At 42.8% G+C, this 25,539-nt stretch overlaps 1 protein-coding gene across 4 annotated transcripts in view; it reads right to left on the bottom strand.

Moving 5' to 3' along the window:
• The window catches only part of LNP1 (leukemia NUP98 fusion partner 1), a 42,711-nt gene that overhangs the window by 14,584 nt on the left and 2,588 nt on the right, over positions 1–25,539 (bottom strand). For all 4 annotated transcript variants that reach the window (XM_073307740.2, XM_073307731.2, XM_073307722.2 and 1 more), the window contains exons 3-5: positions 24,774–25,044; positions 14,959–15,198; positions 5,294–5,539 (exon numbers count right to left, since the gene is read on the bottom strand). In XM_073307740.2, the coding sequence (XP_073163841.1) occupies positions 5,294–5,539; positions 14,959–15,108 (396 nt within the window). In that variant the 5' untranslated portion in view covers positions 15,109–15,198; positions 24,774–25,044. The remainder of the gene's footprint in view (positions 1–5,293; positions 5,540–14,958; positions 15,199–24,773; positions 25,045–25,539) is intronic.

Below are 25,539 nucleotides of genomic sequence, written 5' to 3' on the forward strand. Positions count from 1 at the left end.
TGTTTTTGAAGTTCTTTTGTTGAAGAATTGTGACTTTTAGGTCAGTAATCGAGTGACCAGGGAGATTGAAGTGTTCTCCAACTGGTTTTTGAACGTTATAATTCTTGACGTCTGATTTGTGTCCATTTATTCTTCTACGTAGAGACTGTCCAGTTTGGCCAATGTACATGGTAGAGGGCCATTGCTGGCACATGATGGCATATATCACATTGATAGATGTGCAGGTGAACGAGCCTCTGATAGTGTGGCTGATGTGATTAGGCCCTATGATGGTGTCCCCTGAATAGATATGTGGACACAGTTGGCAACGGGCTTTGTTGCAAGGATAGGTTCCTGGGTTAGTGTTTTTGCTGTGTGGTGACCTGAGAGTATTTGCTTCAGGTTGGGGGGCTGTCTGTAAGCAAGGACTGGCCTGTCCTTGCTTACAGACGGCCCCCCAACCTGAAGCAGGAACCTATCCTTGCAACATACCCCATTGCCAACTGTGTCCACGTATGTATTCAGGGGACACTATCATAGGGCCTAATCACATCAGCCACACTATCAGAGGCTCGTTCACCTGCACATCTACCAATGTGATATATGCCATCATGTGTCAGCAATGCCCCTCTGCCATATACATTGACCAAACTGGACAGTCTCTACGTAAAAGAATAAATGGACACAAATTAGACGTCAAGAATTATAACATTCAAAAACCAGTTGGAGAACACTTCAATCTCTCTGGTCACTCGATTACAGACCTAAAAGTCACAATTCTTCAACAAAAGAACTTCAAAAACAGACTCAAATGAGACACTGCTGAATTGGAATTAATTTGCAAACTGGACACCATTATATTAGGCTTGAATAAAGACTGGGAGTGGATGGGTCATTACACAAAGTAAAACTATTTCCCCATGTTTATTTCCACCCCCTACTGTTCTTCACATGTTCTTATCAACTGCTGGAAATGGCCCACCTTGATTATCACTACAAAAGATTTTTTTTCTCTCCTGCTGGTAATAGCTCACCTTACCTGATCACTCTCCTTACAGTGTGTATGGTAACAACCATTGTTTCATGTTCTCTGTGTATATAAAATCTCCCCATTGTATTTTCCAATGCATGCATCCGATGAAGGGAGCTGTAGCTCATGAAAGCTTATGCTCAAATAAATGTGTTAGTCTCTAAGGTGCCACAAGTCCTCCTTTTCTTTTTCTCATATTTTGGATACCTAACGTCCAATACTGCAAGGTGCTGAACACCTTCAACTCCCACTGGCTTCAAGGGGCTTTGAACGTAAACAGCACCTTGAAGGATCGGGCTGCCTGAAAGATGAACCAAAGTATACCCCAGTTACACCCCATAGAAACACTATTGTTATCTACACACATTCTGGTTTCCTTCTAAAGTACAGTCAGAAGTGAGAGCTTTGTGTATTATATGCAGTACATTTATCCAAACCGTATCACGCACGTACAGACTATCTAGCCACAGGCAACTCTTATAAACAATAAAGAAATCAGAATAGTTATGTGGATAAAAGTGAAAGGAACAGTGCAAAGTCCTAAATTAAATAAATTCTGAGGGGAAAAAAGAGGTTACAGGGAAAAAAAAGGTTACAGAGGTGCACATAAAGTTATAAGAATAGTCTTATACACTGTAATTATCATCCTCATGATAACTGTCATCTTCATGAGCCTGGAGCAGTCCTTGTGTTCAGGGAGTCAAAGGACTGTGATTTTGTGTCTGGTTCCTGCCTGGGAGCACAAGCAAAGCGAAGGACATTTATGACATATCTCCTTTCTGTCCCACCACTCAAAGCCAGTCAGAATCTGGCCCATATTGTTCCCCACTGCCAGCCCTTTCTTCTCCATGTACCATACTCCACTTTATATTAAGTCATCAGAATAAAGGATATTTTACAACTTTTTTAAAACTACAGATCAGCTGGTGTAAACCAGTGTGGCCAAATTTACTTTAATGGAGCTTTGCAAATTAATGCCAGAAGAGGATCTGACCCTAAGAATTCACAACTTGGAAATTGAATCAGTGCTTTTAAAATCGCTTTTGTCTATGAAAGAAATAGGGTAGCCAATCTCGTCTCTTTGGGGCTGAATTCAGTAACTTATATAAGCAGGTGCCTAATCCTGAAGCATGTGAGTGGGCCCAATGAATGTAATGAATGGGAGTAGTCCTATTGAAGTCTCATGCTTAAGACACCCGCTTAAATGCCTTGCTGAAACAGAATCAACCTGAAATCTAGCAAAACAAAAAATAACAAAGAGTTAAAAGTCATTTCAGGTTTTGGATCTGCTCCAGAGTCCATCTACCAATTTTTTGTGGTTTTACAATCACATCTCCTTGTAAAGAAGATTTTCTCTCCCATACTGCTGTATGAAAGACTCACACAGACAGCTGAAAATGACTATACACAAAGTATTGTTAAATGCAAAGTAAACAAATTGGAAAATAAGAGAGAAATATTTTCCCTTCTGTTTATTCAGTTCTAGTAATCTTAAGTTTCACTTGCAACAATAAGTAAAACCTTTTCAGGCAGTGTGATTCAAGTTCATAGAATCATAGAATATCAGGGTTGGAAGGGACCTCAGGAGGTCATGTAGTCCAACCCCCTGCTCAAAGCAGGACCAATCCCGAACTAAATCATCCCAGCCAGGGCTTTGTCAAGCCTGACCTTAAAAACCTCAAAGGAAGGAGATTCAACCACCTCCCTAGGTAACGCATTCCAGTGCTTCACCACCCTTCTAGTGAAAAAGTTTTTCCTAATATCCAACCTAAACCTCCCCACTGCAACTTGAGACCATTACTCCTTGTTCTGTCATCTGCTATCACTGAGAACAGTCTAGATCCATCCTCTTTGGAACCCCCTTTCAGGTAGTTGAAAGCAGCTATCAAATCCCCCTTCATTCTTCTCTTCTGCAGACTAAATAATCCAAGTTCCCTCAGCCTCTCCTCATAAGTCATGTGTTCCAGCCCCCTAATCATTTTTGTTACCCTCTGCTGGACGCTTTCCAATTTTTCCACATCCTTCTTGTAGTGTGGGGCCCAAAACTGGACACAGTACTCCAAATGAGGCCTCACCAATGTCGAATAGAGGGGAACGATCACGTCCCTCGATCTGCTGGCAATGCCCCTACTTATACAGCCCAAAATGCCATTAGCCTTCTTGGCAACAAGGGCACACTGTTGACTCATGTCCAGCTTCTCGTCCACTGTAACCCCTAGGTCTTTTTCTGGAGAACTGCTGCCTAGCCATTCGGTCCCTAGTCTGTAGCAGTGCATGGGATTCTTCCGTCCAAAGTGCAGGACTCTGCACTTGTCCTTGTTGAACCTCATCAGATTTCTTTTGGCCCAAGCCTCTAATTTGTCTAGGTCCCTCTGTATCCTATCCCTGCCCTCCAGCGTATCTACCACTCCTCCCAGTTTAGTGTCATCTGCAAACTTGCTCAGGGTGCAGTCCATGCCATCCTTCAGATCATTAATGAAGATATTGAACAAAACCGGCCCCAGGACCGACCCTTGGGGCACTCTGCTTGATACCGGCTGCCAACTAGACATGGAGCCATTGATCACTACCCATTGAGCCCGACAATCTAGCCAGTTTTCTATCCACCTTATAGTCCATTCATCTAGCCCATACTTCTTTAACTTGCTGGCAAGAATACTGTGGGAGACCGTATCAAAAGCTTTGCTAAAGTCAAGGAATAACATGTCCACTGCTTTCCCCTCATCCACAGAACCAGTTATCTCATCATAGAAGGCAATTAGATTAGTCAGGCATGATTTGCCCTTGGTGAATCCATGCTGACTGTTCCTGATCACTTTCCTCTCCTCTAAGTGCTTCAGAATTGATTCCTTGAGGACCTGCTCCATGATTTTTCTAGGGCCTGGGGTGAAGCTGACTGGCCTGTAGTTCCCGGGATTCTCCTTCTTCCCTTTTTTAAAGATGGGCACTACATTAGCCTTTTTCCAGTCGTCCGGGACCTCCCCCGATCACCATGAGTTTTCAAAGATAATGGCCAATGGCTCTGCAATCACATCCGCCAACTCCTTTAGCACTCTCAGATGCAGTGCATCTGGCCCCATGGACTTGTGCTCGTCCAGCTTTTCTAAATAGTCCCGAACCACTTCTTTCTCCACAGTGGGCTGGTCACCTCCTCCCCATGCTGTGCTGCCCCGTGCAGCAGTCTGGGAGCTGATCTTTTTCGTGAAGACAGAGGCAAAAAAAGCATTGAGTACATTAGCTTTTTCCACATCCTCTGTCACTAGGTTGCCTCCCTCATTCAGTAAGGGGCCCCCACTTTCCTTGATTTTCTTTTTGTTGCTAACATACCTGAAGAAACCCTTCTTGTTACTCATAACAGCCCTTGCTAGCTGCAACTCCAAGTGTGATTTGGCCTTCCTGATTTCACTCCTGCATGCCTGTGCAATATTTTTATACTCCTCCCTGGTCATTTGTCCAATCCTCCACTTCTTGTAAGCTTATTTTTTGTGTTTAAGGTCAGCAAGGATTTCACTGTTAAGCTTGACTGCCCTGTGCCTGCCATATTTACTATTCTTTCTACACATCGGGATGGTTTGTTCCTGTAACCTCAATAAGGATTCTTTAAAATACAACCAGCTCTCCTTTCCCCCTCATGTTATTCTCCCAGTTGACTGTGTTCCTCTAATGAAAGGCCTTAAAAATAAAAAATGCTAAAATGTATTATTCTCTCTCCATGTTTATGAATAGTTAAAGCAGGAGAATATGTGTTAAATCCTGGGAAACGGAACTATAAGACAGCAAAGTCAGAAACTAGTTGTGTCATCAAGACAAGAAAAGCAGAAAATATAATAAAATGCCTGTGCTTCAGGTTGAGAGTGTTATGAGCAACACTCCATATGGTTAAACAGGTCAGTAGCAATGGGAAAGAGGGCAGAGTTTCACACCTAAGGTGAGCAGCTACCTGGCCAGCTGTAAAAAGCAGGAACATTTTAATATTGTAACACTTCATTCCCACAGCTGGAGAATCCATTTAAAACATCTTACTGCCATGGTCAGTCCAGGCCAGCTAGTTGCCTTATTTTGGAATCCCACCAGCAACTGCTATAGAGAACTGCACTACATTAAAGGTGTTCAAGCTAATAATATATTATCAAACTAAAATCCTATTTGTGCTACAGTACAAACTGCCTTATTTCAGAGACTAATCCAAATGCATCTTTGGTATATCCCCATTGAAGTCAATGGGATGAATTTGGCTCATTGTTTCTTATGTGGACTAAGCACCCTGTAACGGTGGTTACCTACCAAAGAAACTGAGCGCTTGATTTTGAAATGCAGTTGCTTCTCAAAGGATTCTGAAAATTCCTGGATCGAGTCTGATCTACTTGTTGAACCTGAGCCATCTGGTGAGGATATTTTGCATGCCTTCATGTGACAATGGCATTTAACATCTTGGCCCTCTTGAAATTCCTTGCAGCCCCTCAAGTGGCTTGAAGATGGGGTTTTGGTAGATGCATGAAGTCTTGTCATATGGATGGACGAAAGCTTGGCCTGCAATAGAAGACGTCAATGTTCAGTACTACATATAAAAGCAGAGCGGCCTTTATGTACATCAAACTCTGCTACAGAACGAATGAAGGACGCTGTACAGCCTCTTGTAGCCCGACTGCCCTGTGCCGTGAACCACCCTGCCAAGGGACCCTCCACAGAGACTGGAGCAGAATTTGCCCTTTATTCCAATTTTTCAATTGTGAACACCTAAACTTAGGTATTCAAATAAATATCCTAATTAATAGAGGTGCTGAGCACTCTCTGCTTCCATTGACTCCAGCTGCAATTGGGGCTGCTCAGCACCTCTAAAAATCAGGGCACTGTGGCTACATCTATCTGTGAGCTCAGGGAGTGATTCCCAGCTTGTGTAGACATACTCGTGCTAGCTCCCATTGAGTTAGCACACTAAAAACAATAACATAGCCATGGTAGCATGGGCAACGAGGGTAGCATGGGCTGGCCGCCTTGTGCACAAACCTGCCTGAACCTGTGTTACTGAGGCTACACTAGTATTTTTAGTTTGCCGGCTTGATGAGAGCTTGTGCGAGTATGTCTATGTGAACTGGGAGTCAAACTGCTAGCTCATAGCATAGATGTAGCCTTAGTTTAGGTGCCTTACGTTTAGACACCCAAGTTTGAAAAATTTGGACTCTCTGTAGCTCAGTTTCCTCAGCTGTCCAAAGAAGATAACATTTACTGACCTGCCTCACAAGGATGTTGTGAAGATTAATTCAATGTTTGTAAAGGAGATTGAAGTGACATCTAAGTACTAAGTATTATGTAGCCTTCAAAATCGTCAACAGTGTCTTTCTGAAGTTGGAGCCAGATCCTTGGCTGCTGTAAATCAGAGTAGCTCCATTGACTTCAAGGAAGCTGCACTTATTTATACTAGCTGAGGATCTGTCTCACAGTCTAGAAATATATTCTAAGAAAAGATGAGAAAGAGCATTAAATATGAGGTCTATTTTCTGAATGGGGCTTGTGCATTATCCACAGGCTTAATGCATAGTCTTCCTTTTCCACACAGTGATCCCACGCAGCACCCAGCCAGGAGGGTACACAGTCAGGCTGGAAGCACTTTCTGCTCCAGAGCAGGCATGGCTGAGGCCTTGGCCATAACCTGATTTTCCCACTCCTCTGTGTGCTCGTAAGCAGTTGCAGAGCAATGGTCTAGCAACGGCCACTGTGGAGCTCACTCTCCCCTATTCCCCATATACACACAGGCATTGGGAGCCTGATTTTCTTATACGCTGGGCACCTGCAGCTCCCATTGACTACATCTGGTGTTCTGTGCCTCTTAAAATTAGGCCCTAATCTGATATCTGCTGCCTCTGGCTAATCCTACTCCAGTGATTTACCTCCTTCTCCTCTCCGAAATATGACTCTAGCTCTTGGAGTCATGATAGAACCTATGAGCCTCACCTCTCTGATTTCTTACACCCACTGAATTTATGAATTGTGCATTCTGGGTCTGATGCACTAATAATGGTACTGTTATTTGCAAAGATCTTCAGGTCTCTCTTATTAGCAATAGTAGCGCAAAGCTAAACCTACTGGGAGCATCCATACTGACATACAATACAAAAATGGTCCCAAACATGAGACCCAGAAAATATCCATAAAACCCACAAATGTTGGTGTGGTCTATCTGAACACAAGAAGAGTCAGTGAAAAGCCAAACTACAACCGCCTGTATCCTAGACAAATAACGGACCTTACTACAGAAAGCACCTCGCACATTATGGCTGTTCTTGGGAGCAATAACTGGTTGCCTGCAGAAATTGGTGTACCAGCATGGCATGAACCAGTTTCAGTGGATTTTTAACAATGCAGGGAATGGGTGGATTTCACTCAGACTCCAAGGGACTTAAAATAAATAAATAATTAAATAATCTCACTGACATTTACATTTGTGCAGGCCCAGATACTGCCATATTTGAAGCAAGACAGAGCTATGCATTTTTCATCAAGATATGACAGTCCCGTATACATGGATTTTAACTTTTTAATTGGTTGTTTCGATTTACACACACTGGCAGTAATTAAAATCCCAAGCTGAAGCCCATGTGTAATTAGTAAAGTCAGTGTGTCAAACTCAAAAGGGTTGAGAACTTAAAAATTGGACAGTAACAGACTGTGAATCCCAGTGACGATTGAACGTGGTGATATTCTCAACCATGCGTAGTTCTTTCCATAGCTTCACACTAACCCAAAACACATTTTAGGCTTCAGAGTGATGTTTGGGGTTATTGTGTGTGCTGATTGTGTTGTTGTGCAGAGAAAGATGTGTAAATTTGTGCACGTGGCAAATGAGGGGTATGTGCTGCAGTGAGGCGCTATGTGTGTTTGGGTTTATTGTGTACGCTGGTTGTGTTGTGTGGGTGATTGCATTGATTTGTGTCTGGCTTAAGCTTGTGTAGGGAAATTTGTGTTGGATTGTGCGCGTGGCAGTTGGACACACAGGTGGGCTTTTGGACCATGTAATCCACCATCTGTGCAGTCTCCCTTATACACCCAATGAAACTGTTGCATGCAAATTAACTGTAGAGGAAGGGTGGTGATTGGTTGAGTTACCTCTAATATCACAATGGTCTAAGACTCTTGGCATGTCATAGATTCATGCCTCACTGTAGCTGTACACCACAAGGGCGTAATTTGTTAAATCAAAATGGCTGAAAACTTGAAAATTTGATGCTAACAGACCATGAAACCTGGTGATGATTGAACCTGGTGATATTGTGAACAAAAAGAGCTCTCATCCATGCTTGTAGCTGCTTCAGTCATTTCACACTGACTTGATAGACGTAACAGGTTTCAGACCGACACATAGAGTGACATTCTTGGAATCTTGTTATATAGATGTTTCTTGTGACTTACTGGCCTGCTAATTGTTAACTTGTACATCCCACTTCTGCAGTAGAATTCTGCAAATCTTTACCTTTTCCCCACATTTTTACTACAGATGGAACCACCTTGCTCTCAGGGCTATTCATCTTGTACTGTATCCTCTCAGTTCTCATTTCCAAACATAACTTCCTTCAGTAAGCACCAGTACAATCACTTTTGAGAAAAGCTGTAATGATTCTGGTCAAACTATTTTTACTTTGAAGCATAGCTGTTTCAAACAGGTCGATATGGCTGTATTTATTGTTAAGTCATATTGTATTATGGTTTAAAAGTACATCAAAGCAATCAATTAAGTTTGGGGGGAAAGTAAACATACTATGTTAAGCTAAACAAAACTATAGCTTTTGAGTCTATTTCCTGGGTCAATGCGTGCATCAATTACTATTCTTGGGAGATTTGGGCAAAAACAGGAGGACTTTTGAGATCCAGGATTATATTCTATCATTCTTTCTGTATAGTATTTGAAAATATTCTATTTTTTGATTAACACATTTTTAAAATTTGTATTCACAATGTGGAATTATAGAATAAGGTCTAAAGCAAGAGACAGACTGAAAAGCACATATTAGACATGACAATTGCTCCAGCTAAGGAACAGGTCTTCCTCAGAAATGTGTATCTGCCTCAGAGCAGATCATTGAATAGGCCGCACTAAAGATCACTGAGTAGGCCTTGGTGCAGATCACTGAGTCAGGGCCATATTAAATACCAATCTATATAATCATATTGTTGTGACTCCAGGGTCAACTCCACCCCAAACAAAGAGAAGACAGACTGACACCAGGCATGGAGGTGGTCTGGGGGAAAGAGTAGAGACGTGGCAACTAAAGGTCTGACCGCCTATCCACTAGGTGATGCCTCCAGTGAGCACCAGTCATCACAAGCACGATTTATGCTGACTGGATAGCCCAGAATATAAAATGTTTTTCCTTTTATAAGCCACAGATTTTTGTTGAAGAAAACTATTCATGCTCTGAGGCACTAAGCTCCCTCAGCTCCCATAGACAGAGTTGCTCTTCACTGTACCAATGTTACTGTTGATTGTTTGTTGAGGCCTACTCAAGAATCACAGTAGATTTGGAGCATGTAGGCCCCAGCACATCAGACATTCAGAATCTAGAACTATCTGTCCATTCCTTTCTTTCCCTTGAAGAACCTCATAACCAAGCATTCTGTGCCTGAAAATGGTTTGAGCCTAGAATCAGGTTTGTCTTCTTTAATAGGGTGGTGATAGGCAAACCTTCAGTCTGACTTGGTTTTGCTTCTCCATAGATCAGTGGTTCTCAGCCTATTTTCCATTGTGGGCCGCATATGCAGCTCTCCATGTGCTATGTGGGTCACGTCCACACACTATATATACTACCTGTGCGGCCCTGATGATGTCACATGGGCCGCAACTGTGTGCTGATTGGGGTGCAAGCGGCCCACAGCCTGCAGGCTGAGAACCATCTGCCATAGATAAAGTGTCAGTAATTTCAACAGCAGCAACCCAGCAAACCTGACCTGTAAGGAAATGTTAAAAAAACTGGGCATGGTTAGTCTTGAGAAAAGAAGACCCACCTGATAACATCTTCAAATATGTTAAGGGCTGTTATAAAGAAGACCATGATCAATTCTTTTCTGTGTCCACTAAAGATAGGACAAAAAATAAGTGGCTTAATCTGCAGCAAGGCAGTTTTTGTTAGATATTAGAAAAAAATGTCGTTATAATAATAGTTAAGTACTGGAATAAGCTTCTAAGGGAGGTTGTAGACTGTTCACCATTGGAGGATTTTAAGAATAGGGTATGGTCAGGGATGGTCTAGATTTACTTGGTCTTGCCTTGGTGCAGGGGGGTGGAGTAGATGACCTCTTGAAGTCCTTTCTAGCCCTACATTTCTATGATTTCTACCCTTGCACTTATGTTGCTTGCTTATCAGATTCATCTCTGTGAGTAGCAATGTCTTCTGGAAAGTGAACATGTTTATATAGAAATAAACCCTCTTTCCTTTTCTGCCTTCCACATAACTCAGTTTTCCACTCAGAAAACCTGAGGAGATAAATTTGCAAATGCCCAGAACAGGGCACATGTCTCATTTGTGTCTGGCACTGAGGAGATTAATTGTCTTTGCATGTGTGACACATGCATAAAATGCTTCAGCAAAAGGAATTTGGCCTGAGCTGGATTATATTTAATGATGGATGATAAATGATGGTAAAATGTGTAAAAAAAGATCACAGCTGCTGATTTCAGGACCTTCAGCAAGGCATCATAACCCACTGTATTTAAAGTTTGCAGTGGTCACTGAGTTAATCAAAGGATTTGAAACAGATCTCTAGAATTTCTGATGGCAGTTCTCATGTGTAGCACTGACTCATGTGTACAGGCAAGCGTATGCCATGGTATCCAACTAAGATTTTTTGGGAAGGAGTGGCAGCATAGATTTTAGTCAGGTGGTAAGGCCTAATAGTTAGAGCAGGGCGTGGGAGCCAGGATTCCTGAGTTCTGTTCCCAAATCTGCTAATGACCCACTGAGTGACACTGAACACTTAAGCTCTATGTGCCCCATAAGAATGGCCGTACTGGGTCAGACCCAAGGTCCATCTAGCCCAGTATTCTGTCTTCCAACAGTGGCCAATGCCAGGTGCCCCAGAGGAAATGAACAGCACAGGTACTTATCAAGTGATCCATCCCCTGTTGCCCATTCCCAGCTTCTGGCAAACAGAGGCTAGGGACACAATCCCTGACTATCCTGGCTAATAGCCATTGATAGAGCTATCCTCCATGAACTTATCTAGATCTTTTTTGAACTCTATTATAGTCTTGGTCTTCACAAGGAGTTCCACAGGTTGACTGTGCGTTGTGTGAAAAAATACTTCCATTTGTTTATTTCAAATCTGCTGCCTATTAATTTAATTTGGTGACCCCTAGTTCTTGTGCTATGAGGAATAAATAACACTTCCTTATTTACTTTCTCCACACCAGTCATGATTTTATAGAATTCTATCATATCCCCCCCTTATTTGTCTCTTTTCCAAGCTGAAAAGTCCCAGTCTTATTAATCTCTCCTCATACAGAAACCGCTCCATACCCCTAATAATTTTTGTGGCCCTTTTCTGAACCTTTTCCAATTCCAATATATCTTTTTTGAGATGTGGTGATCACATCTGCACGCAGTATTCAAGATGTGGGTGTACCGTGGTATTTTCTATCTTATTATCTATCCCTTTCTTAATAGTGCCTAACATTCTGTTAGCTTTTTTGACTGCCGCTGCACATTGAACGGATGTTTTCATAAAACTATCCACAATGACTCCAAGATCTCTTTCCTGAGAGGTAGCAGCTAATTTAGACCCCATCATTTTATATATACAGTTGGGATTATGTTTTCCAATGTGCATTACTTTGCATTTATCAACACTGAATTTCATCTGCCATTTTGTTGCCCAGTCACCCAGTTTTGAGAGATCCTTTTGAGGCTCTTCGCAGTCTGCCTGGGACTTAACTATCTTGAGTAGTTTTGTATCATCTGCAAACTTTGCCATCTCACTGTTTACCCCCTTTTCCAGATCATTCATTAATATGTTAAATAGGACTGGTCCCGGTATAGACCCCTGCGGGACACCACTATTTACCTCTCTCCTTTCTGAAAACTGACCATTTATTCCTACCCTTTGTTTCCTATCTTTTAACCAGTTACCAATCCATGGGAGGACCTTCCCTCTTATCCCATGACTCAGCTTGCTCTCTGCAAAATGGGAATGATAATAATACATAGAGACATGTTGTGAGGTTCATCTCATTAATGTCTATGAAGTATACTAGGATCCTGACATGAAAAGTGAAAATTATTATTTATTTTCTTATAGCAGTTAGCAGTGGGAGTTGTTTTACAAATCTTGGTCCATACGTGGCTAGACATAGATATCTTGTATTGCCCATTGCATAAATGACCATGTGCATGCAATGGCAGGTCTGCCATAGGAGATTATGGCACACAGTGAATGCATGAAATGACTAAAGGAGAAGATTCTAAGAAACTACAAGTGCCACTGTTTGGATCATTTTTAGAAATAGATCACAGGCTTCATTTTTCAATCCTGTTCACTGCAAATTGGTCAGGTTTCTAGGTCAGAAATTTCTATTCTCAAATAATATATATTGTTCTGATACTGAGAAACAAAACAGGTGAAATGTATCCTAACTCCACTGAATTGAGATTAATTTATCCAAGGACACTACTAGAAGTGGCAACTCCAAGTCCCATTGAAGTTAACAGCACAATTCTCATTGATTGGTTATTGTGGCCTCTGGGAAAAATCCCAGTCCTCTCTCTCTTTACTGCAAAAGCACAGGGATCTAGAAAATACTCCAGGCACCTCTGATTCAGGAAACCATCTCTATTCAGCAAAGTACTTAAGCACATGTTTAACTTTAAGTATGATGTGTGACTCCTATGTATACTGTTCTGAGAGAGACAAAACCCACAGGCAGCAAAATTGACAAATTTTTAATGTACTAGGAAAGGTTGTGTTAAACCTATGGTTATATAAATACATTCCGGGTCATACCCTAAGGTGGAGAATTCTCTCAGCATAGCTCCATCCCAGGATCTTGCCCAAGAATGAACTTGACTGGACAGTTCAAAACTGGTAAATCTGTGTTGCAGCTTTAACCTGTCTCCTGAACTTGACTAAAGTACCAAAGTAGAGTGTTTTTAAAAAAGAAAACCTATTCTAACAATGAAAACCCCCACAGCATAATATACGTCAGAGAAAAGGAACCAAGGATTCAGCTTGGGTGGATGAAATTCAGCAAGGTAATATAGTCTCCATAAGGGGTAAATGCAGAAAATTGCTTGCAAAAATAGCTGGATCTCCACAATACAATAGTAAGCTTTATTATATTTTAGCATCTTTCATTTAAATGATTCATATATTTTAAGACCAGAAGGTACCATTATGATCATCTAGTCTGACCTCAAGGAGAAGTTATACACGCAGACAGGTGGTGCCAAGGATAAGAGGGTCAGATTTGTCTGATTCAGAATAGTTACAGAATTAGACCCTGATCCTACAAAGATATAGGCACCTACATCACTTTACATATTAGAGTAGTCTCTTTGAAGTCAGTGGGACTGCTCATGTGTGCAAAGTTACTCAGGTGCTTAAGGCTTTGCAGGATCAGGGTCTTAAATTGATAACATATTTTACATAATTATACTACAGATTTCTGTGCTGGCTCACCCTTATAAAAAGGTGCGTCAGCCCACACTAGCCATACTGCAGTGTTTTAGGAGATTACTGTCTTTTTTTTTGTAAGTGCAATTTTACACTCCTTACTCAGGAAAGTCTTCCATTGAAGTCAGTGGGAGTTTTGCCCAAAAAAGGAGAGCAGGTTTGTTCCCTACAAGAAGAAGAACGTGAGATGGCTAAGCAAAAGCAGTGAAGTAGGGGGTCCTGGACAGAAATCTTTCTGGAATACTCCTTCCACATGGGCTTAATCCTTGGCTGCATTCCTGTCATGCGTTTTCGAACAATTAGTCATTTTATTTCTATGTAAAAAGTTACATTAAAAATAAATCTTAAACAACAAAGGATCTATACAATAGCTCACCCACCGAAGCTTGAGCAGAATCTGAGATAATCTAAAAACAACGAGGAGTCCTTGTGGCACCTTAGAGACTTCAACAAGAAACTGCAGAACTGGAATTAATTTGCAAACTTGACACCATCAAATTAGGCCTGAATAAAGACTGGGGTGGCTGGGTCACTACAAAAAGTAATTTTCCCTCTGTTGATACTCACACCTTCTTGTCAACTGTTGGGAATGGGCGACATCCACCCTGATTGAATTGGCCTCGTTAGCACTGACCCCGCACTTGGTAAGGCATCTCCCATCTTTTCATGTGCTGTAATATATATACCTGCCTACTGTATTTTTCACTCCATGCATCTGATGAAGTGGGTTTTAGCCCACAAAAAGCTTATGCCCAAATAAATTTGTTAGCCTCTAAGGTGCCACAAGGATTCCTCGTTGTTTTTGCTGATACAGACTAACACGGCTACCCCTCTGAAACCTGAGATAACCTAATCCTATCTTCCAGGACCAAACCCATCAGGAAATAACCCTAAACCCCCTCACTTTCCCTTCATCCTCTTTCACAGAACTCATCCTCATTCAATAAATAATTAAAGCACATCCATTCCCTTATGCTGTGAGCACAGCCCATATATACCTCCTAACTTCCCCTATGGCTTAAACTTTTAAGGAGTGAAAACATTTTGCTCATCCAGTTGAAATACCTTAATTGTTTTTCTGGCACGGACCTAACTTTCTTTCTTTCGTTATAAAGGTACCAGGAGCCTGATGCTGAGAGATGCTGAGCACCCACACCTCCCAATGTAGCCAACAGGAATTACATTTACTCAGTAATGTGTAGCACACTCATCACCACAGTATCTCAAGATCATACCCTTGATGAGGCACTTATCTCTGCCCTCCCCACAACACACACACACACACTTCTTACTGGAAGGGAGGCTCTCCTTTCACTAAAGGCTCGCGTCTGTCGTTTCCTGTAGCCTCTACCCTCTTTCTCATTCTCATCAATCAAGCTGTGACCCCAGAAACTGCTCATCCATTTTGCAAAGGAAATGTCATCATCCTCTTCATATTCCATGTACAGACACTCCAAACTGGGGGGAGCGCCCAACCAGACAGGACAGATGTACGTTAGAGCAGACTGCAAAGCAGATAGTCCCACAATGATCTGTCAAAAAGAGGCAAAGGGGCTGTAGTTTCAAACACTCCCTGCCAAATTAACAAAAAAAACAATCCAGCCAATCCAGCCCTAGGCACTGCTTATATATAAGCCAATCCTTAGTAATCTATTTTAAACGAGGTTTCTTTTAATCTTTCCATTACAGAGATGCCCAATGTCACACAGCCTGGAGAGTGGCAAGGAAAATGTGTGTCCTAATTCATATTCATTGCTGCTGAGTGCATCAACTGTCAATAACAATGGAGAGTTGCCCACAAAAACATGCCTGGAAGGTGCACGCTCTGATTTGAAACAGGCTTGTAATTTGGAGAAGGAGAATGGATATATTGACAGTGGTCAGAAACTGGCACAGCTGTTTATTGAGGCTTAACTGACTTTATGAAATAACTTTTGGCTGTGTTCTTCCAGCTGGTATTAAAAAATATTCCCTGCCTGGCAGGAAGCAGGGCTCTTCCGATAAATCTTTTTTATGATCTATTGTGGGGGAGCAATGTCAGACAACATGAAGTGACATTGGTTCACAGAATCTTAGAGTCTAAGGCCAGATCACTCACCTTTCACCAAGGTCAATTCATCTCCCACAATCAGGGCTAGAATGGGCTTAGCACTGCTCCAGTGCACAAAGAAATGAAGGGCAAGGGTACAAAGAGCATTAACCTGCCCACTTGAGCCCTGGGCCAAGCACAGTCCCCGTGTTCACTGCACTCCTGGCAAGCGGGGACTGAGCCTACAGAGCACAAACAATAGCACTGCATCCATCCATTCTAAATGGCTACTACTCAAGGGCTCAAATGGTGCAAGGACCATGTGTGGTCCTTCTGCTCTGGGGTGAGTTTCAGCTTCTACAGAGAGATCGGCCCAAAACCACAGTCTCGCTCTACCTGGGAGTGTAGCATGCTGTCTTCAAATACTGTACTGAGTACCAGTTGCTGGCGCACATGTTAGCTGTAGACAAATCTGCCATGGGATGCCCTTGTGCTAGAGGCGTGTATAGGAATGAAGTCTGACAAAGGAATTGCAAGTGCTAGTAAAAGGATCTCTGCGGTGACAGAGCTGTTTGAAGGCCAAAGCTGCCTCCCCAGATGGGGCAGAACAATTGCTGGGCCCTGTGGGCCTGATTCTGTGTTGCCCTGGGCCTTGTGTAGTCATTTACAGCAGTTCAAACTGAGCACAAGGTGGGTTTAAAACACAAGCTGCCATTCTGATTTGGTAGCATTTTATATTCCCTTTGCACTGGTGTAAAGGGCTGCACAAGATGCAGGACAATGGAGAATCAGGCCCTAGAGACTCCCTGTGGAATTGTCCAGTGGGAAACTAGGGGCAGAGACTGCTGTGGGACTCTGAGTCAGAGTGGTTACATGGTCCACTGCTTAGGGCATTAGTCTAGGACTTGGGAGACCTGGATTTGATTCACTGTTCCACCACAGACATCTTGGGTGACCTTGGGCAAGTTACTCCTGTCTGTGTCTCATTTCCCTGTCTGTATAAGGGGGATAACTGCACTTCCCTACCTCGCGGGAGTGTTGTGAGGATAAATAAATTAAAGAGGTGCTCAGATACTTTGGTGATGGGGGGCCTTAGATAGAAAGGCAAGGTGCTGTATTTTGAGATAGAATTTGAAGGACCAGAGGAATGAATGTATTTGCAACATCTGTGCCTTTCCATCTACATGTGGGTTATAGACTACACTGGTTCATTGTATGGATGCAAAGCCTTCCAAAGGCATCACAAGTGTGAGTGATGGCAACCAAGAGTTGGCTGCGGTGCCTTTTGGCCTAGTATTGATGGGGCCTATGGGTTACTGGGAAAAAAATATCAAACTACCTCAAACCTCCTGAATTGGACTTTTGAGTTTGAATAACTCACACTAAGAACTATATACCATCAGCGTATTTATTTGCATACTTGGATCTCTCAGGAGACATGTCAAGTCTCATTCATTAACATGCTGTCTCAATCTCACATACTTCCCTAAGCTTATCTCACTCATTCTGAGTAAATATATAAAGATTTAAAATATTTTTACTCAGGCACTGAAAGAGACAACAATACAGCCGGGGCCTCAGGCACAGGGTTTCGTGCTTGGAAAGCCGCTTTCCAAGCTTGTGTACTGTGATAGCCATGGAGACTGCTGGCCCTTGTTCTATACAGGACAGGAGGCTATCCAGGGCGGTGGCAGGCTCATGTGTGTGAATACTTGACGGTCAAAAAAATATGAGTTCACCCAAAAAACAAGCAGCACTTGAACAAAAGTTTTCAGGTTCTGCAAAATACAGTTCAAAATTTAAACCACACTGGACAAATTCATGGCCCTTCACTGTCCCAGTAGCAGGCAAGACTTCTCTTTTTAACTGTGCGCTGGGTCACCCCAGAGCTGTCCTGTGGCCATCAAGGAGAAAAAGATGTAACTCGTCATCTGGAAAATGAAATACCTGTAAATAGCAGAGCAGTGTGTTCACAACTACAAATTCTTTTTGTACCTGTGGCGAATTGCCTCATTGATAAAGTAAGTCAAATATGTTTAATAATTATGATTTGTTGTTATTATCAATTATTATTGTTGTTGTTAATAATAGTAATAATACTAATAATTCTCTTCGGGGCACTTGAGTTCCCCAGAAATAATTTGCTTGCTGACTTGGCGTTTTTTGGTAGTACAGTAATTTATTCCTAGTACTTTGTCAGAAACTCTGTTTGCAATGTTCTTTCAGAAAATTTTGATTGTTTTTATGAATTAATTTTTATTGGATCCAAGATTTTTGGTTTTCCATGTGTCCTGATGAGGGTTAAATATTCATTAATTTATTGAGCTGATGCCTTTATCCATGGCAACAGAATTATTAAAATACCATACGTTACACAGACAAAGTTACCCAGACACAAATTTGCAATCCTTATATCACATAAAAAATCCACTCACTATGTGTATCATATCATTAACATATATGCTTGTGAACATTTGGTTATACTGTTTGCATGTATTTTGTCTATTAATTTCCCATTTTGATATTAACTTTGATAAAATATTCAATTTTTTATAGATTACACCTTTTTTATGTACAAAATATAAATGTTTTTTCCCTAGGTGACACATGCAAAAATGAAAAATGAAAGTTACAACTCTGCTTGCACAGCACACTATTCCTTTTGCAATCGCAGACAACCTGAGCCCCCTGTTTAAAGATATCTTTTCTGACAGCCAGATTGCCCAATATTATGCATCTGTAAGAACCAAGTCAACATGTATGTTGAATGGTGCCATTACTGCCTATTTCCAAGAGTTTCTTGTGAGACAAATAAAGACTGAAGCCTTTTCTCTTTTTGTTGATGGCTCTAATATGACAAAAACTTAGAAAAAATGAATCCACTGACAGTGAGGATTTTTGATATCCAGAAACATCTTGTGACAACACAGTTACTTGACTTATGCCTCACTACTGGCATTCATACAGCCACTGCAAAATAAATCTTTTCCAAAATTGATGGGAGAATGACATCACATGAGATACCATGGGATAACGGTGTTGGATTTTCTTGGACAATGCCAGTGTAAACATGGGTACGAATAATTCAGTTAAGACACTGCTTCGAAATAAGAATGCATGTGTGTATTTCATGGGATGTCCATGCCACCTCATCCACAATACCGCTGTGCTGGTGCTACACAGTTTTCTAAAGTGTCAGAATTTGATGTTAAAGATGTATGTATTGATTGCTACCATTACTTTGACAAAAGAACAAAATGACAGTCATTCTTGGAGGAGTTCTGTCACGTCTGTGATGTTGAAAACCCAAACCCCCTCCCACACCCAGCACCCCAAACCCCCTCCCACATCCCCTCTGACACCCCAACCCCCTGTCCCAGCCCAGAGCCCGTACCCAGCACCCAAACTCCCTCCCAGAGTCAGCACCCCTCCCGCACGCAAACTTCCACCCAGAGCCTGCACCCCAAACCCTTTCCAGCACCCAAACTCCCTCCCAGAGCCATAGGCAGGTGTGTGTGGGGGAGCGGGACTTGGACCCATTCTGGGCACCACCAAAAATCATACAAACCTGCCGCCCCTGCTTTCAGGGATCTATGACAGAGGTTTATTTGTTCTTTTACCAGGGTCCTACCATCCTCCCAGTGTTTAGCACCACTAACAGGTTTCTGCAGAGGGAAGATCCTTATATATACATGGTAGATGGGGTGCTTTCTACTTTTGTGAGAAAACTTCTTGAAAAGTTTATTCAGGCACAAGTGATCAAAAATGCTGTCTTGTTTACAGATGCAGACTTTGCTAATTCTGACAATCCCCTTTGAGACACATGTCTGTTTGTAGGTTTGGTCACAAAACAGAAGTTGGAAGATAGTAGTCCTCTTGCAAACAGGGGCGCCATTGGGGGGCAGGGGAGGCTCTAGCCCCCCCTTCCCCCCAAGTTTCGTACCTGAGATCCGCTCACAGCGCACAGTCTAGCCCCAGACAGCACTCTTAACTGCAACACAGCTTGAGTGTGATATGTGATGAGTTCTGTGCTGCTCCCAGCTTCTGCCTTTGGGAGTTTGTTATAAACAGCCAGGTGATTAAGATAACAAAAGGCTTGTCACTAAATTAAGTTAAGGATCCTTAGATGATCCTGAAAGCATTGCCAGGCACTCCAGTTAAAAGATAGGAAACAAAGGGTAGGAATAAATAATGAGAATGGAGAGAGGTAAATAGTGGTGTCCCCCAAGGGTCTGTACTGGGCCCAACGCTGTCCAACATATTCATAAATGATCTGGTAAACAGTGAGGTTGCAAAATTTGCAGATGATACAAAATTACTCAGGATAGTTAAGTCCAAAGCAGACTGTGAAGAGCTACAAGGTATCTCACAAAACTGCGTGACTGGCCAAAAAATGGCAGATGAAATTCAATGCTGATAAATACAAAATAATGCACATGGCAAAACATAATCCCAAATATACATATAAAATGATGGGAGTCTAAATTAGCTGTTACACATCAAGAAAGAGATCTTGGAATAAGTGTGGATAGTTCTCCGAAAACATCTGTTTTTTGCGGCAGTCAAAAAAGCTAACAGACTGTTGGGAATCATTAGGAAAGGGTTAGATAATAAGAAAATATCATATTGCCTCTATATAAATCCATGGTACGCCCACATCTTGAATACTATGTGCAGATCTGGTCGCCCCTGTTCAAAAAAGACATATTGGAATTGGAAAAGGTACAGAGAAGGGAAACAGAAATGATTAAGGGTATGGAACAGCTTCCGTATGAGGAGAGATTAAAAAGACTGGGACTTTGGAAAAGAGACGACTACGGGGGGATATGGTTGAGTTCTATAAAATCTTGACTGGTGTGGAGAAAGTAAATAAGGAAGTGTTTTGTACTCCTTCACATAACACAAGAGCTAGGGGTCACCCAATGAAATTAATAGGCAGCAGATTTAAAACAAACAAAAGAAAGCATTTCTTCACAGTCAACCTGTGCGACTCTTTGCCAGGGGATGTTGTCAAAGCCAAAACTATAACAGGGTTCCAATAAGAACTAGATATGTGCATGGAGGATAGGTCCATCAATGACTGTTAGCTAGGGTGAGCAAGGATCCAACACCATGTTCTGCATGTCGCTAGCCTCTGTTTGCCAGAAGCTGGGAGTGTGTGACAGGGGATGAATCACTTGATGATTGCCCTGTTCTGTCCATTCCCTGTGAAGCACCTGGTATTGGCCACTGTTGGAAGAAAGGATACTGGGCTAGATGCACCACTGGTTTTACCCAGTATGGCCATTCTGATGTTCTTATATAGAACCGGGATATATCTTCCCCCGCGCTGTGCCCCACTAGACCCCACTCCCCTCCCAGAGCTGGGATAGAATCCAGGAGTCCTGACAGGGTCTCTCTCTCTGCAGAATTAGTAACAAAGTAAGAATATACATTAAAATTTTAAAACTAACTAGTGTCCCTTAAGTGACTTACCACAAGATGTCAGAACACGTTAGTATTAGAGCTGAGTGGGTCTAATATTTATTTAATTTTCTTTCTTGTATATACAAATTAGATACAGTGCTCCTGTCAGCTAATTGCTAAGTTATCTGCCAAAAAAAATAGTTTAAGTGTCTAAGTAGGCCCACAAATCATGGTTAAAGTTGTGCCCCCATGCCAAAATCTGAAATGGCGCCCCGAATTGCAAAACAGAAATTATTTTTGTGCAGCCAGAGCATTCTACGCCCGTGCCAAGTATGCACGGGAGAAACTATCTTTGAATGATGAAATGTTAAAGATGGAAGCATTTCTGAACTTTGATATGAAGGAAAACTGCACTTCTAAATATGTTGAACACTTTGTTGGCAGAAAGCAGCTCATGTTCAGTCTCTCTCCACCTGAGATAGAGAAGTTGTAACAGGAGTTTGTTGATTACCAGTTGCTGCAGAAATCCCTCAGCGTGAATGGCAGTGGTCAGCAACTGGTAGATCGCGATCGACTGGTTGATCCTGGAGCCTCTGCCAGTTGATCGCGATTTCTGGTGCTAAAAGTCCGGTGGTGCAGTGGGGCTATGGCAGACTCCCTGCCTGCCCTGGCCCCATGCCACTCCTGGAAGCGGTTGGCACGTCTCTGCGGCCCCAGGGGAAAGGGGGGGAGACAGCTGCATGCCCTGCTGCTGCCCCCGCCCCCCTCAGCGCCGACTCTGAAACTCCCATTCGCCGGGAACTGTGGCCAATGCGGGGGCTGCGCTTGTGGTCCCCGGGGGAGGTCTCCGTGTTAGCGGCCCTGGGGGAAGGTCTCCGTGCGCTGCCTGCACCCACAAACACCGTCCCATCAGCTCCCATTGGCTGCAGTTCCCAGCCAATGGGAGCTACAGAGTCGGTGCTGGGGAGCGGGGGCAGTAGCAGTGTGTGTGGCTGCCTCCGCCCTCCCAGGGGCCGCAGAGACATGCCAGACACTTCCGGGAGTGGGGCGGGGCCAGGGCAGGCAGGGAGCCTGCCATATCCCCACTGCACAGCTGACCAGGAGCTCCCTGTGGTAAATGCCTCCCGGCTGGAGCCAACACCTCACACCCCCTCCTGCACCCAAACTCCCTCCCAGAGCCCACACCCCTCACCCCCTCCCGCACTTCAATCCCCTGCCCCAGCCCAGAGCCCCCTCCTGCACCCAAACTCACTCCCAGACCCCACACCCCTGCCCCAGGCTCAGCTCGGAGCCCCTTTCCACACTCTGAACCTCTCGGCCCCAGCCAAGAGCCTGCACCCCCTCCCCCACCCCAACTCCGTGCCCTTGCCTGGTGAAAGTGAGTGAGGGTGGGGGAAAGCGAGCGATGGAGGGAGGGGGGAATGTAGTGGGCGGGGCCTCAGGGAAGGGGCATGGTAGATCCTGGGTTCATCTTAAATTAAAAAAGTGATCTTGTGTGTAAAAAGGTTGGAGACCGCTGGTGTCTGGGATGAGGCAACACTACAGACTGACCCAGATAACGCTACTGTGCAATGCAGGATGGACACTGTATGGGCATATCTTAGAAATGTCAAAAGCACTAGTGGTCTTCTCAATTTCCCATTACTGTCCAGGGTTGCTAGACATTTTAATTTTACCCCACTCAAATGCGGGAGTGGGGAATGGGTTCAGTCTTGTTCAAAAGAATAAGACACCATTTAGACCAAATCTTGGACTAGACTGGACACTGTCCTCTATTATCTAAGTAAAGCTGGCAAATCCTGAGCCACGTTTCAAGTTTGAGCTACCAAAAGAAGTTATAAAAATAACAAAGGGAGCCACATACAATATAACAAAGCACATGAATAAAATGTGACACCAAATTAGATATTAAAAGAAATATGGAATCTGAGTCCTTTTTCTATGGTTTTTAGCTTCAAATTAATTCAATTCAATTAATTAATTGGTTGTGTTTTATTTTAATTAATTTATTTTGGAATCTGATTATTTTAGTTTCCTGTAAATATAATATGAGCAATAATATAGAAACCAAATAATATTTGTACTGTAAAGATACTAAGACAAGGTGATATGCAAAATAATGTTTTCTTTTTTGTTAAGTTTATATAAAAACAGTTTATTTTTTAATATATCTCTTGTTCTGTCCACTGACTTTGTGCCTAAACCAGGAGTTATTAGTTCTGGTCCTCACAGATCTCCAATCCTCCAGGTTTTTGCTCCAACCAGCGAATAATTGTTTTTATTAAAATCCACTGGTTTGCATTGCATATAGACTTCCCACGTGCTCTAGACTAATATGAACTAGGACATTTAAGTGTTTCATATGCAATATTAAGCTGTGTACATTTTAAAACAAAGTATTAAGTGCTGGTTGAATTACAAACCCGGACTATTGGATGTCGCCAAGGACCAAAGATGAGAGCCCCTGTCTTAAGCAATGACCTAACACACCACCTGGAAAGTCTCACTCTTTGGGTCTGTAAATCTCTCTCTTAAGCACAGCCAACCCTTGGCATCTCAGTCTCAGGCATCTGCTTTTCTCATTATGAGAAGGGAGAAATCAGTCTAAATCCTTCTCTGCCTACCACAGGGATCTCTCTGCATGTACTGGGGAGCGGGGAGGTAAGGGGCGAATTCTGTGCTGCTCAACCGCACCATGAGTTGGCAACTAATATTGTTTTATGGCTATATGCCAGTGCATACTTGGTTCAAGGTGTTTAGTGCCAGCTTCTAAAGGGGAACTGACTCCTTTTCAGTGAGAGTCCAGTCAGTTTTCTTGTCTACAGAATCACTAAGGGAAAGACAAAGCAGGAGTATGTTGACCAATGTTTTGGTAGGAAAGAAAAGAATGGAGAAGAAAAGAAACAGTGGTTAATGCAATCTGGTCAGGGAAAAAACAGAGAGGAGTAATAAATACCCTGTCATGGTGATCATGTCAATAAGTGTCATAACACATCAGCACAAAGGGGCAGAATAACGGTTGCATGTGCAACCTTCATTTTAGTGTCACCTGACTTTCAGGTGTTTCACTTTGCAACCTTAATATACTTTGATTTTTTTGGACACACAATAGCAGATTTAAAGGTAGCCATCCTGCAGCAAAAAAACTTCAGGACCAGACTTCAAAGAGAAACTGCTGAGCTTCAGTTCATTTGCAAATTTGACACCATCAGCTCAGGATTAAACAAAGACTGTGAATGGCTAGCCAACTACAAAAGCAGTTTCTCCTCCCTCGGTGTTCACACCTCAACTGCTAGAAGAGGGCCTCATCTTCCCTGATTGAACTAACCTCGTTATCCCTAGCCTGATTCTTGCTTGCATATTTATACCTGCTTCTGGAAATTTCCACTACATGCATCTGAAGAAGTGGGTATTCACCCAGAAAAGCTTATGCTCCAATACGACTGTTAGTCTATAAGCTTTTACAGATCCAGACTAACACGGCTACCCCTCTGATACTTGATACTTTGATCTTTGTAATCGTTGGCACTTTTGTTTGGAATAATGATCAAAGTTCTTCAAATAGCTCATTTCTCTCCCACCTATAAAGAAAGCCAACAAGTTACCTGCAGGGTGCAAAATGCTTAGTACAGCTGAGCAAAAAATAATAACACAGCGAACTTTTCTATTTACCCTTAGGTGAGTGCTCCATGTAAGCAAGTGGAGGCAGCAACGGCAAACTTTCCACTTTTTCCAGTCAGACCTCCAAGCAGGGAAGTACCATCATCATCCATGACCAATGGTCCTCTCCCACCTCTGAGAGTGTCAAGCAAGCAATCACCAGCATCATCATCGTCTATGGCATCTGCTCCCCTCCCTCCATTAAGAGCTCCAGACAAGGAAGCTTCTTCCTCCTTTTTCTCCTCCTCCTCGACCACAAAGGTTTTTCTTCCTCCATTGAATGCTTTAGACAAGAAAGAAGCAGTAACAATCAAACCCCCTTTTCTCCCTCCATTGAGTTCTTTCATCGAACATGCAGAATCAACAGCATCAGCAACAAACTTTTCTTTTCAGGTGAGTGCTCCTTTTACGTCAATGGCAGCCCCAATAGCACCTTTCTCAGGGGAAGGTGTGACATACCCTGGAGTGCAATCCAGACTGTAGAACCCCTGTGTCAGCTTTAACTCTCCTGCCCAGACTGTCTCTTACACTGCTATGGCAGTGAACTGCAAACCCCTCCAGGCTCTGTTCACTCAGTCATCGGTGTGCACAGGCATACCCAGCAAAGTTGCATAAAGGCTCTCCCAAGCCACTCATGAACTGTATATAGGGAGACACCAGCAAATTCCCACAACCCCAGCCTTACACCCCAGATCAATGTAAGCCCATTTATTAGCTTGCCACTTCTTCAAAGGGTACTGGGCATGCCCCAGCCTCTGTAATCTGGGCAGATCCCTCA

Source organism: Lepidochelys kempii, chromosome 1, assembly GCF_965140285.1.
Source record: "Lepidochelys kempii isolate rLepKem1 chromosome 1, rLepKem1.hap1, whole genome shotgun sequence".
Classification (NCBI taxonomy): domain Eukaryota; kingdom Metazoa; phylum Chordata; order Testudines; family Cheloniidae; genus Lepidochelys; species Lepidochelys kempii.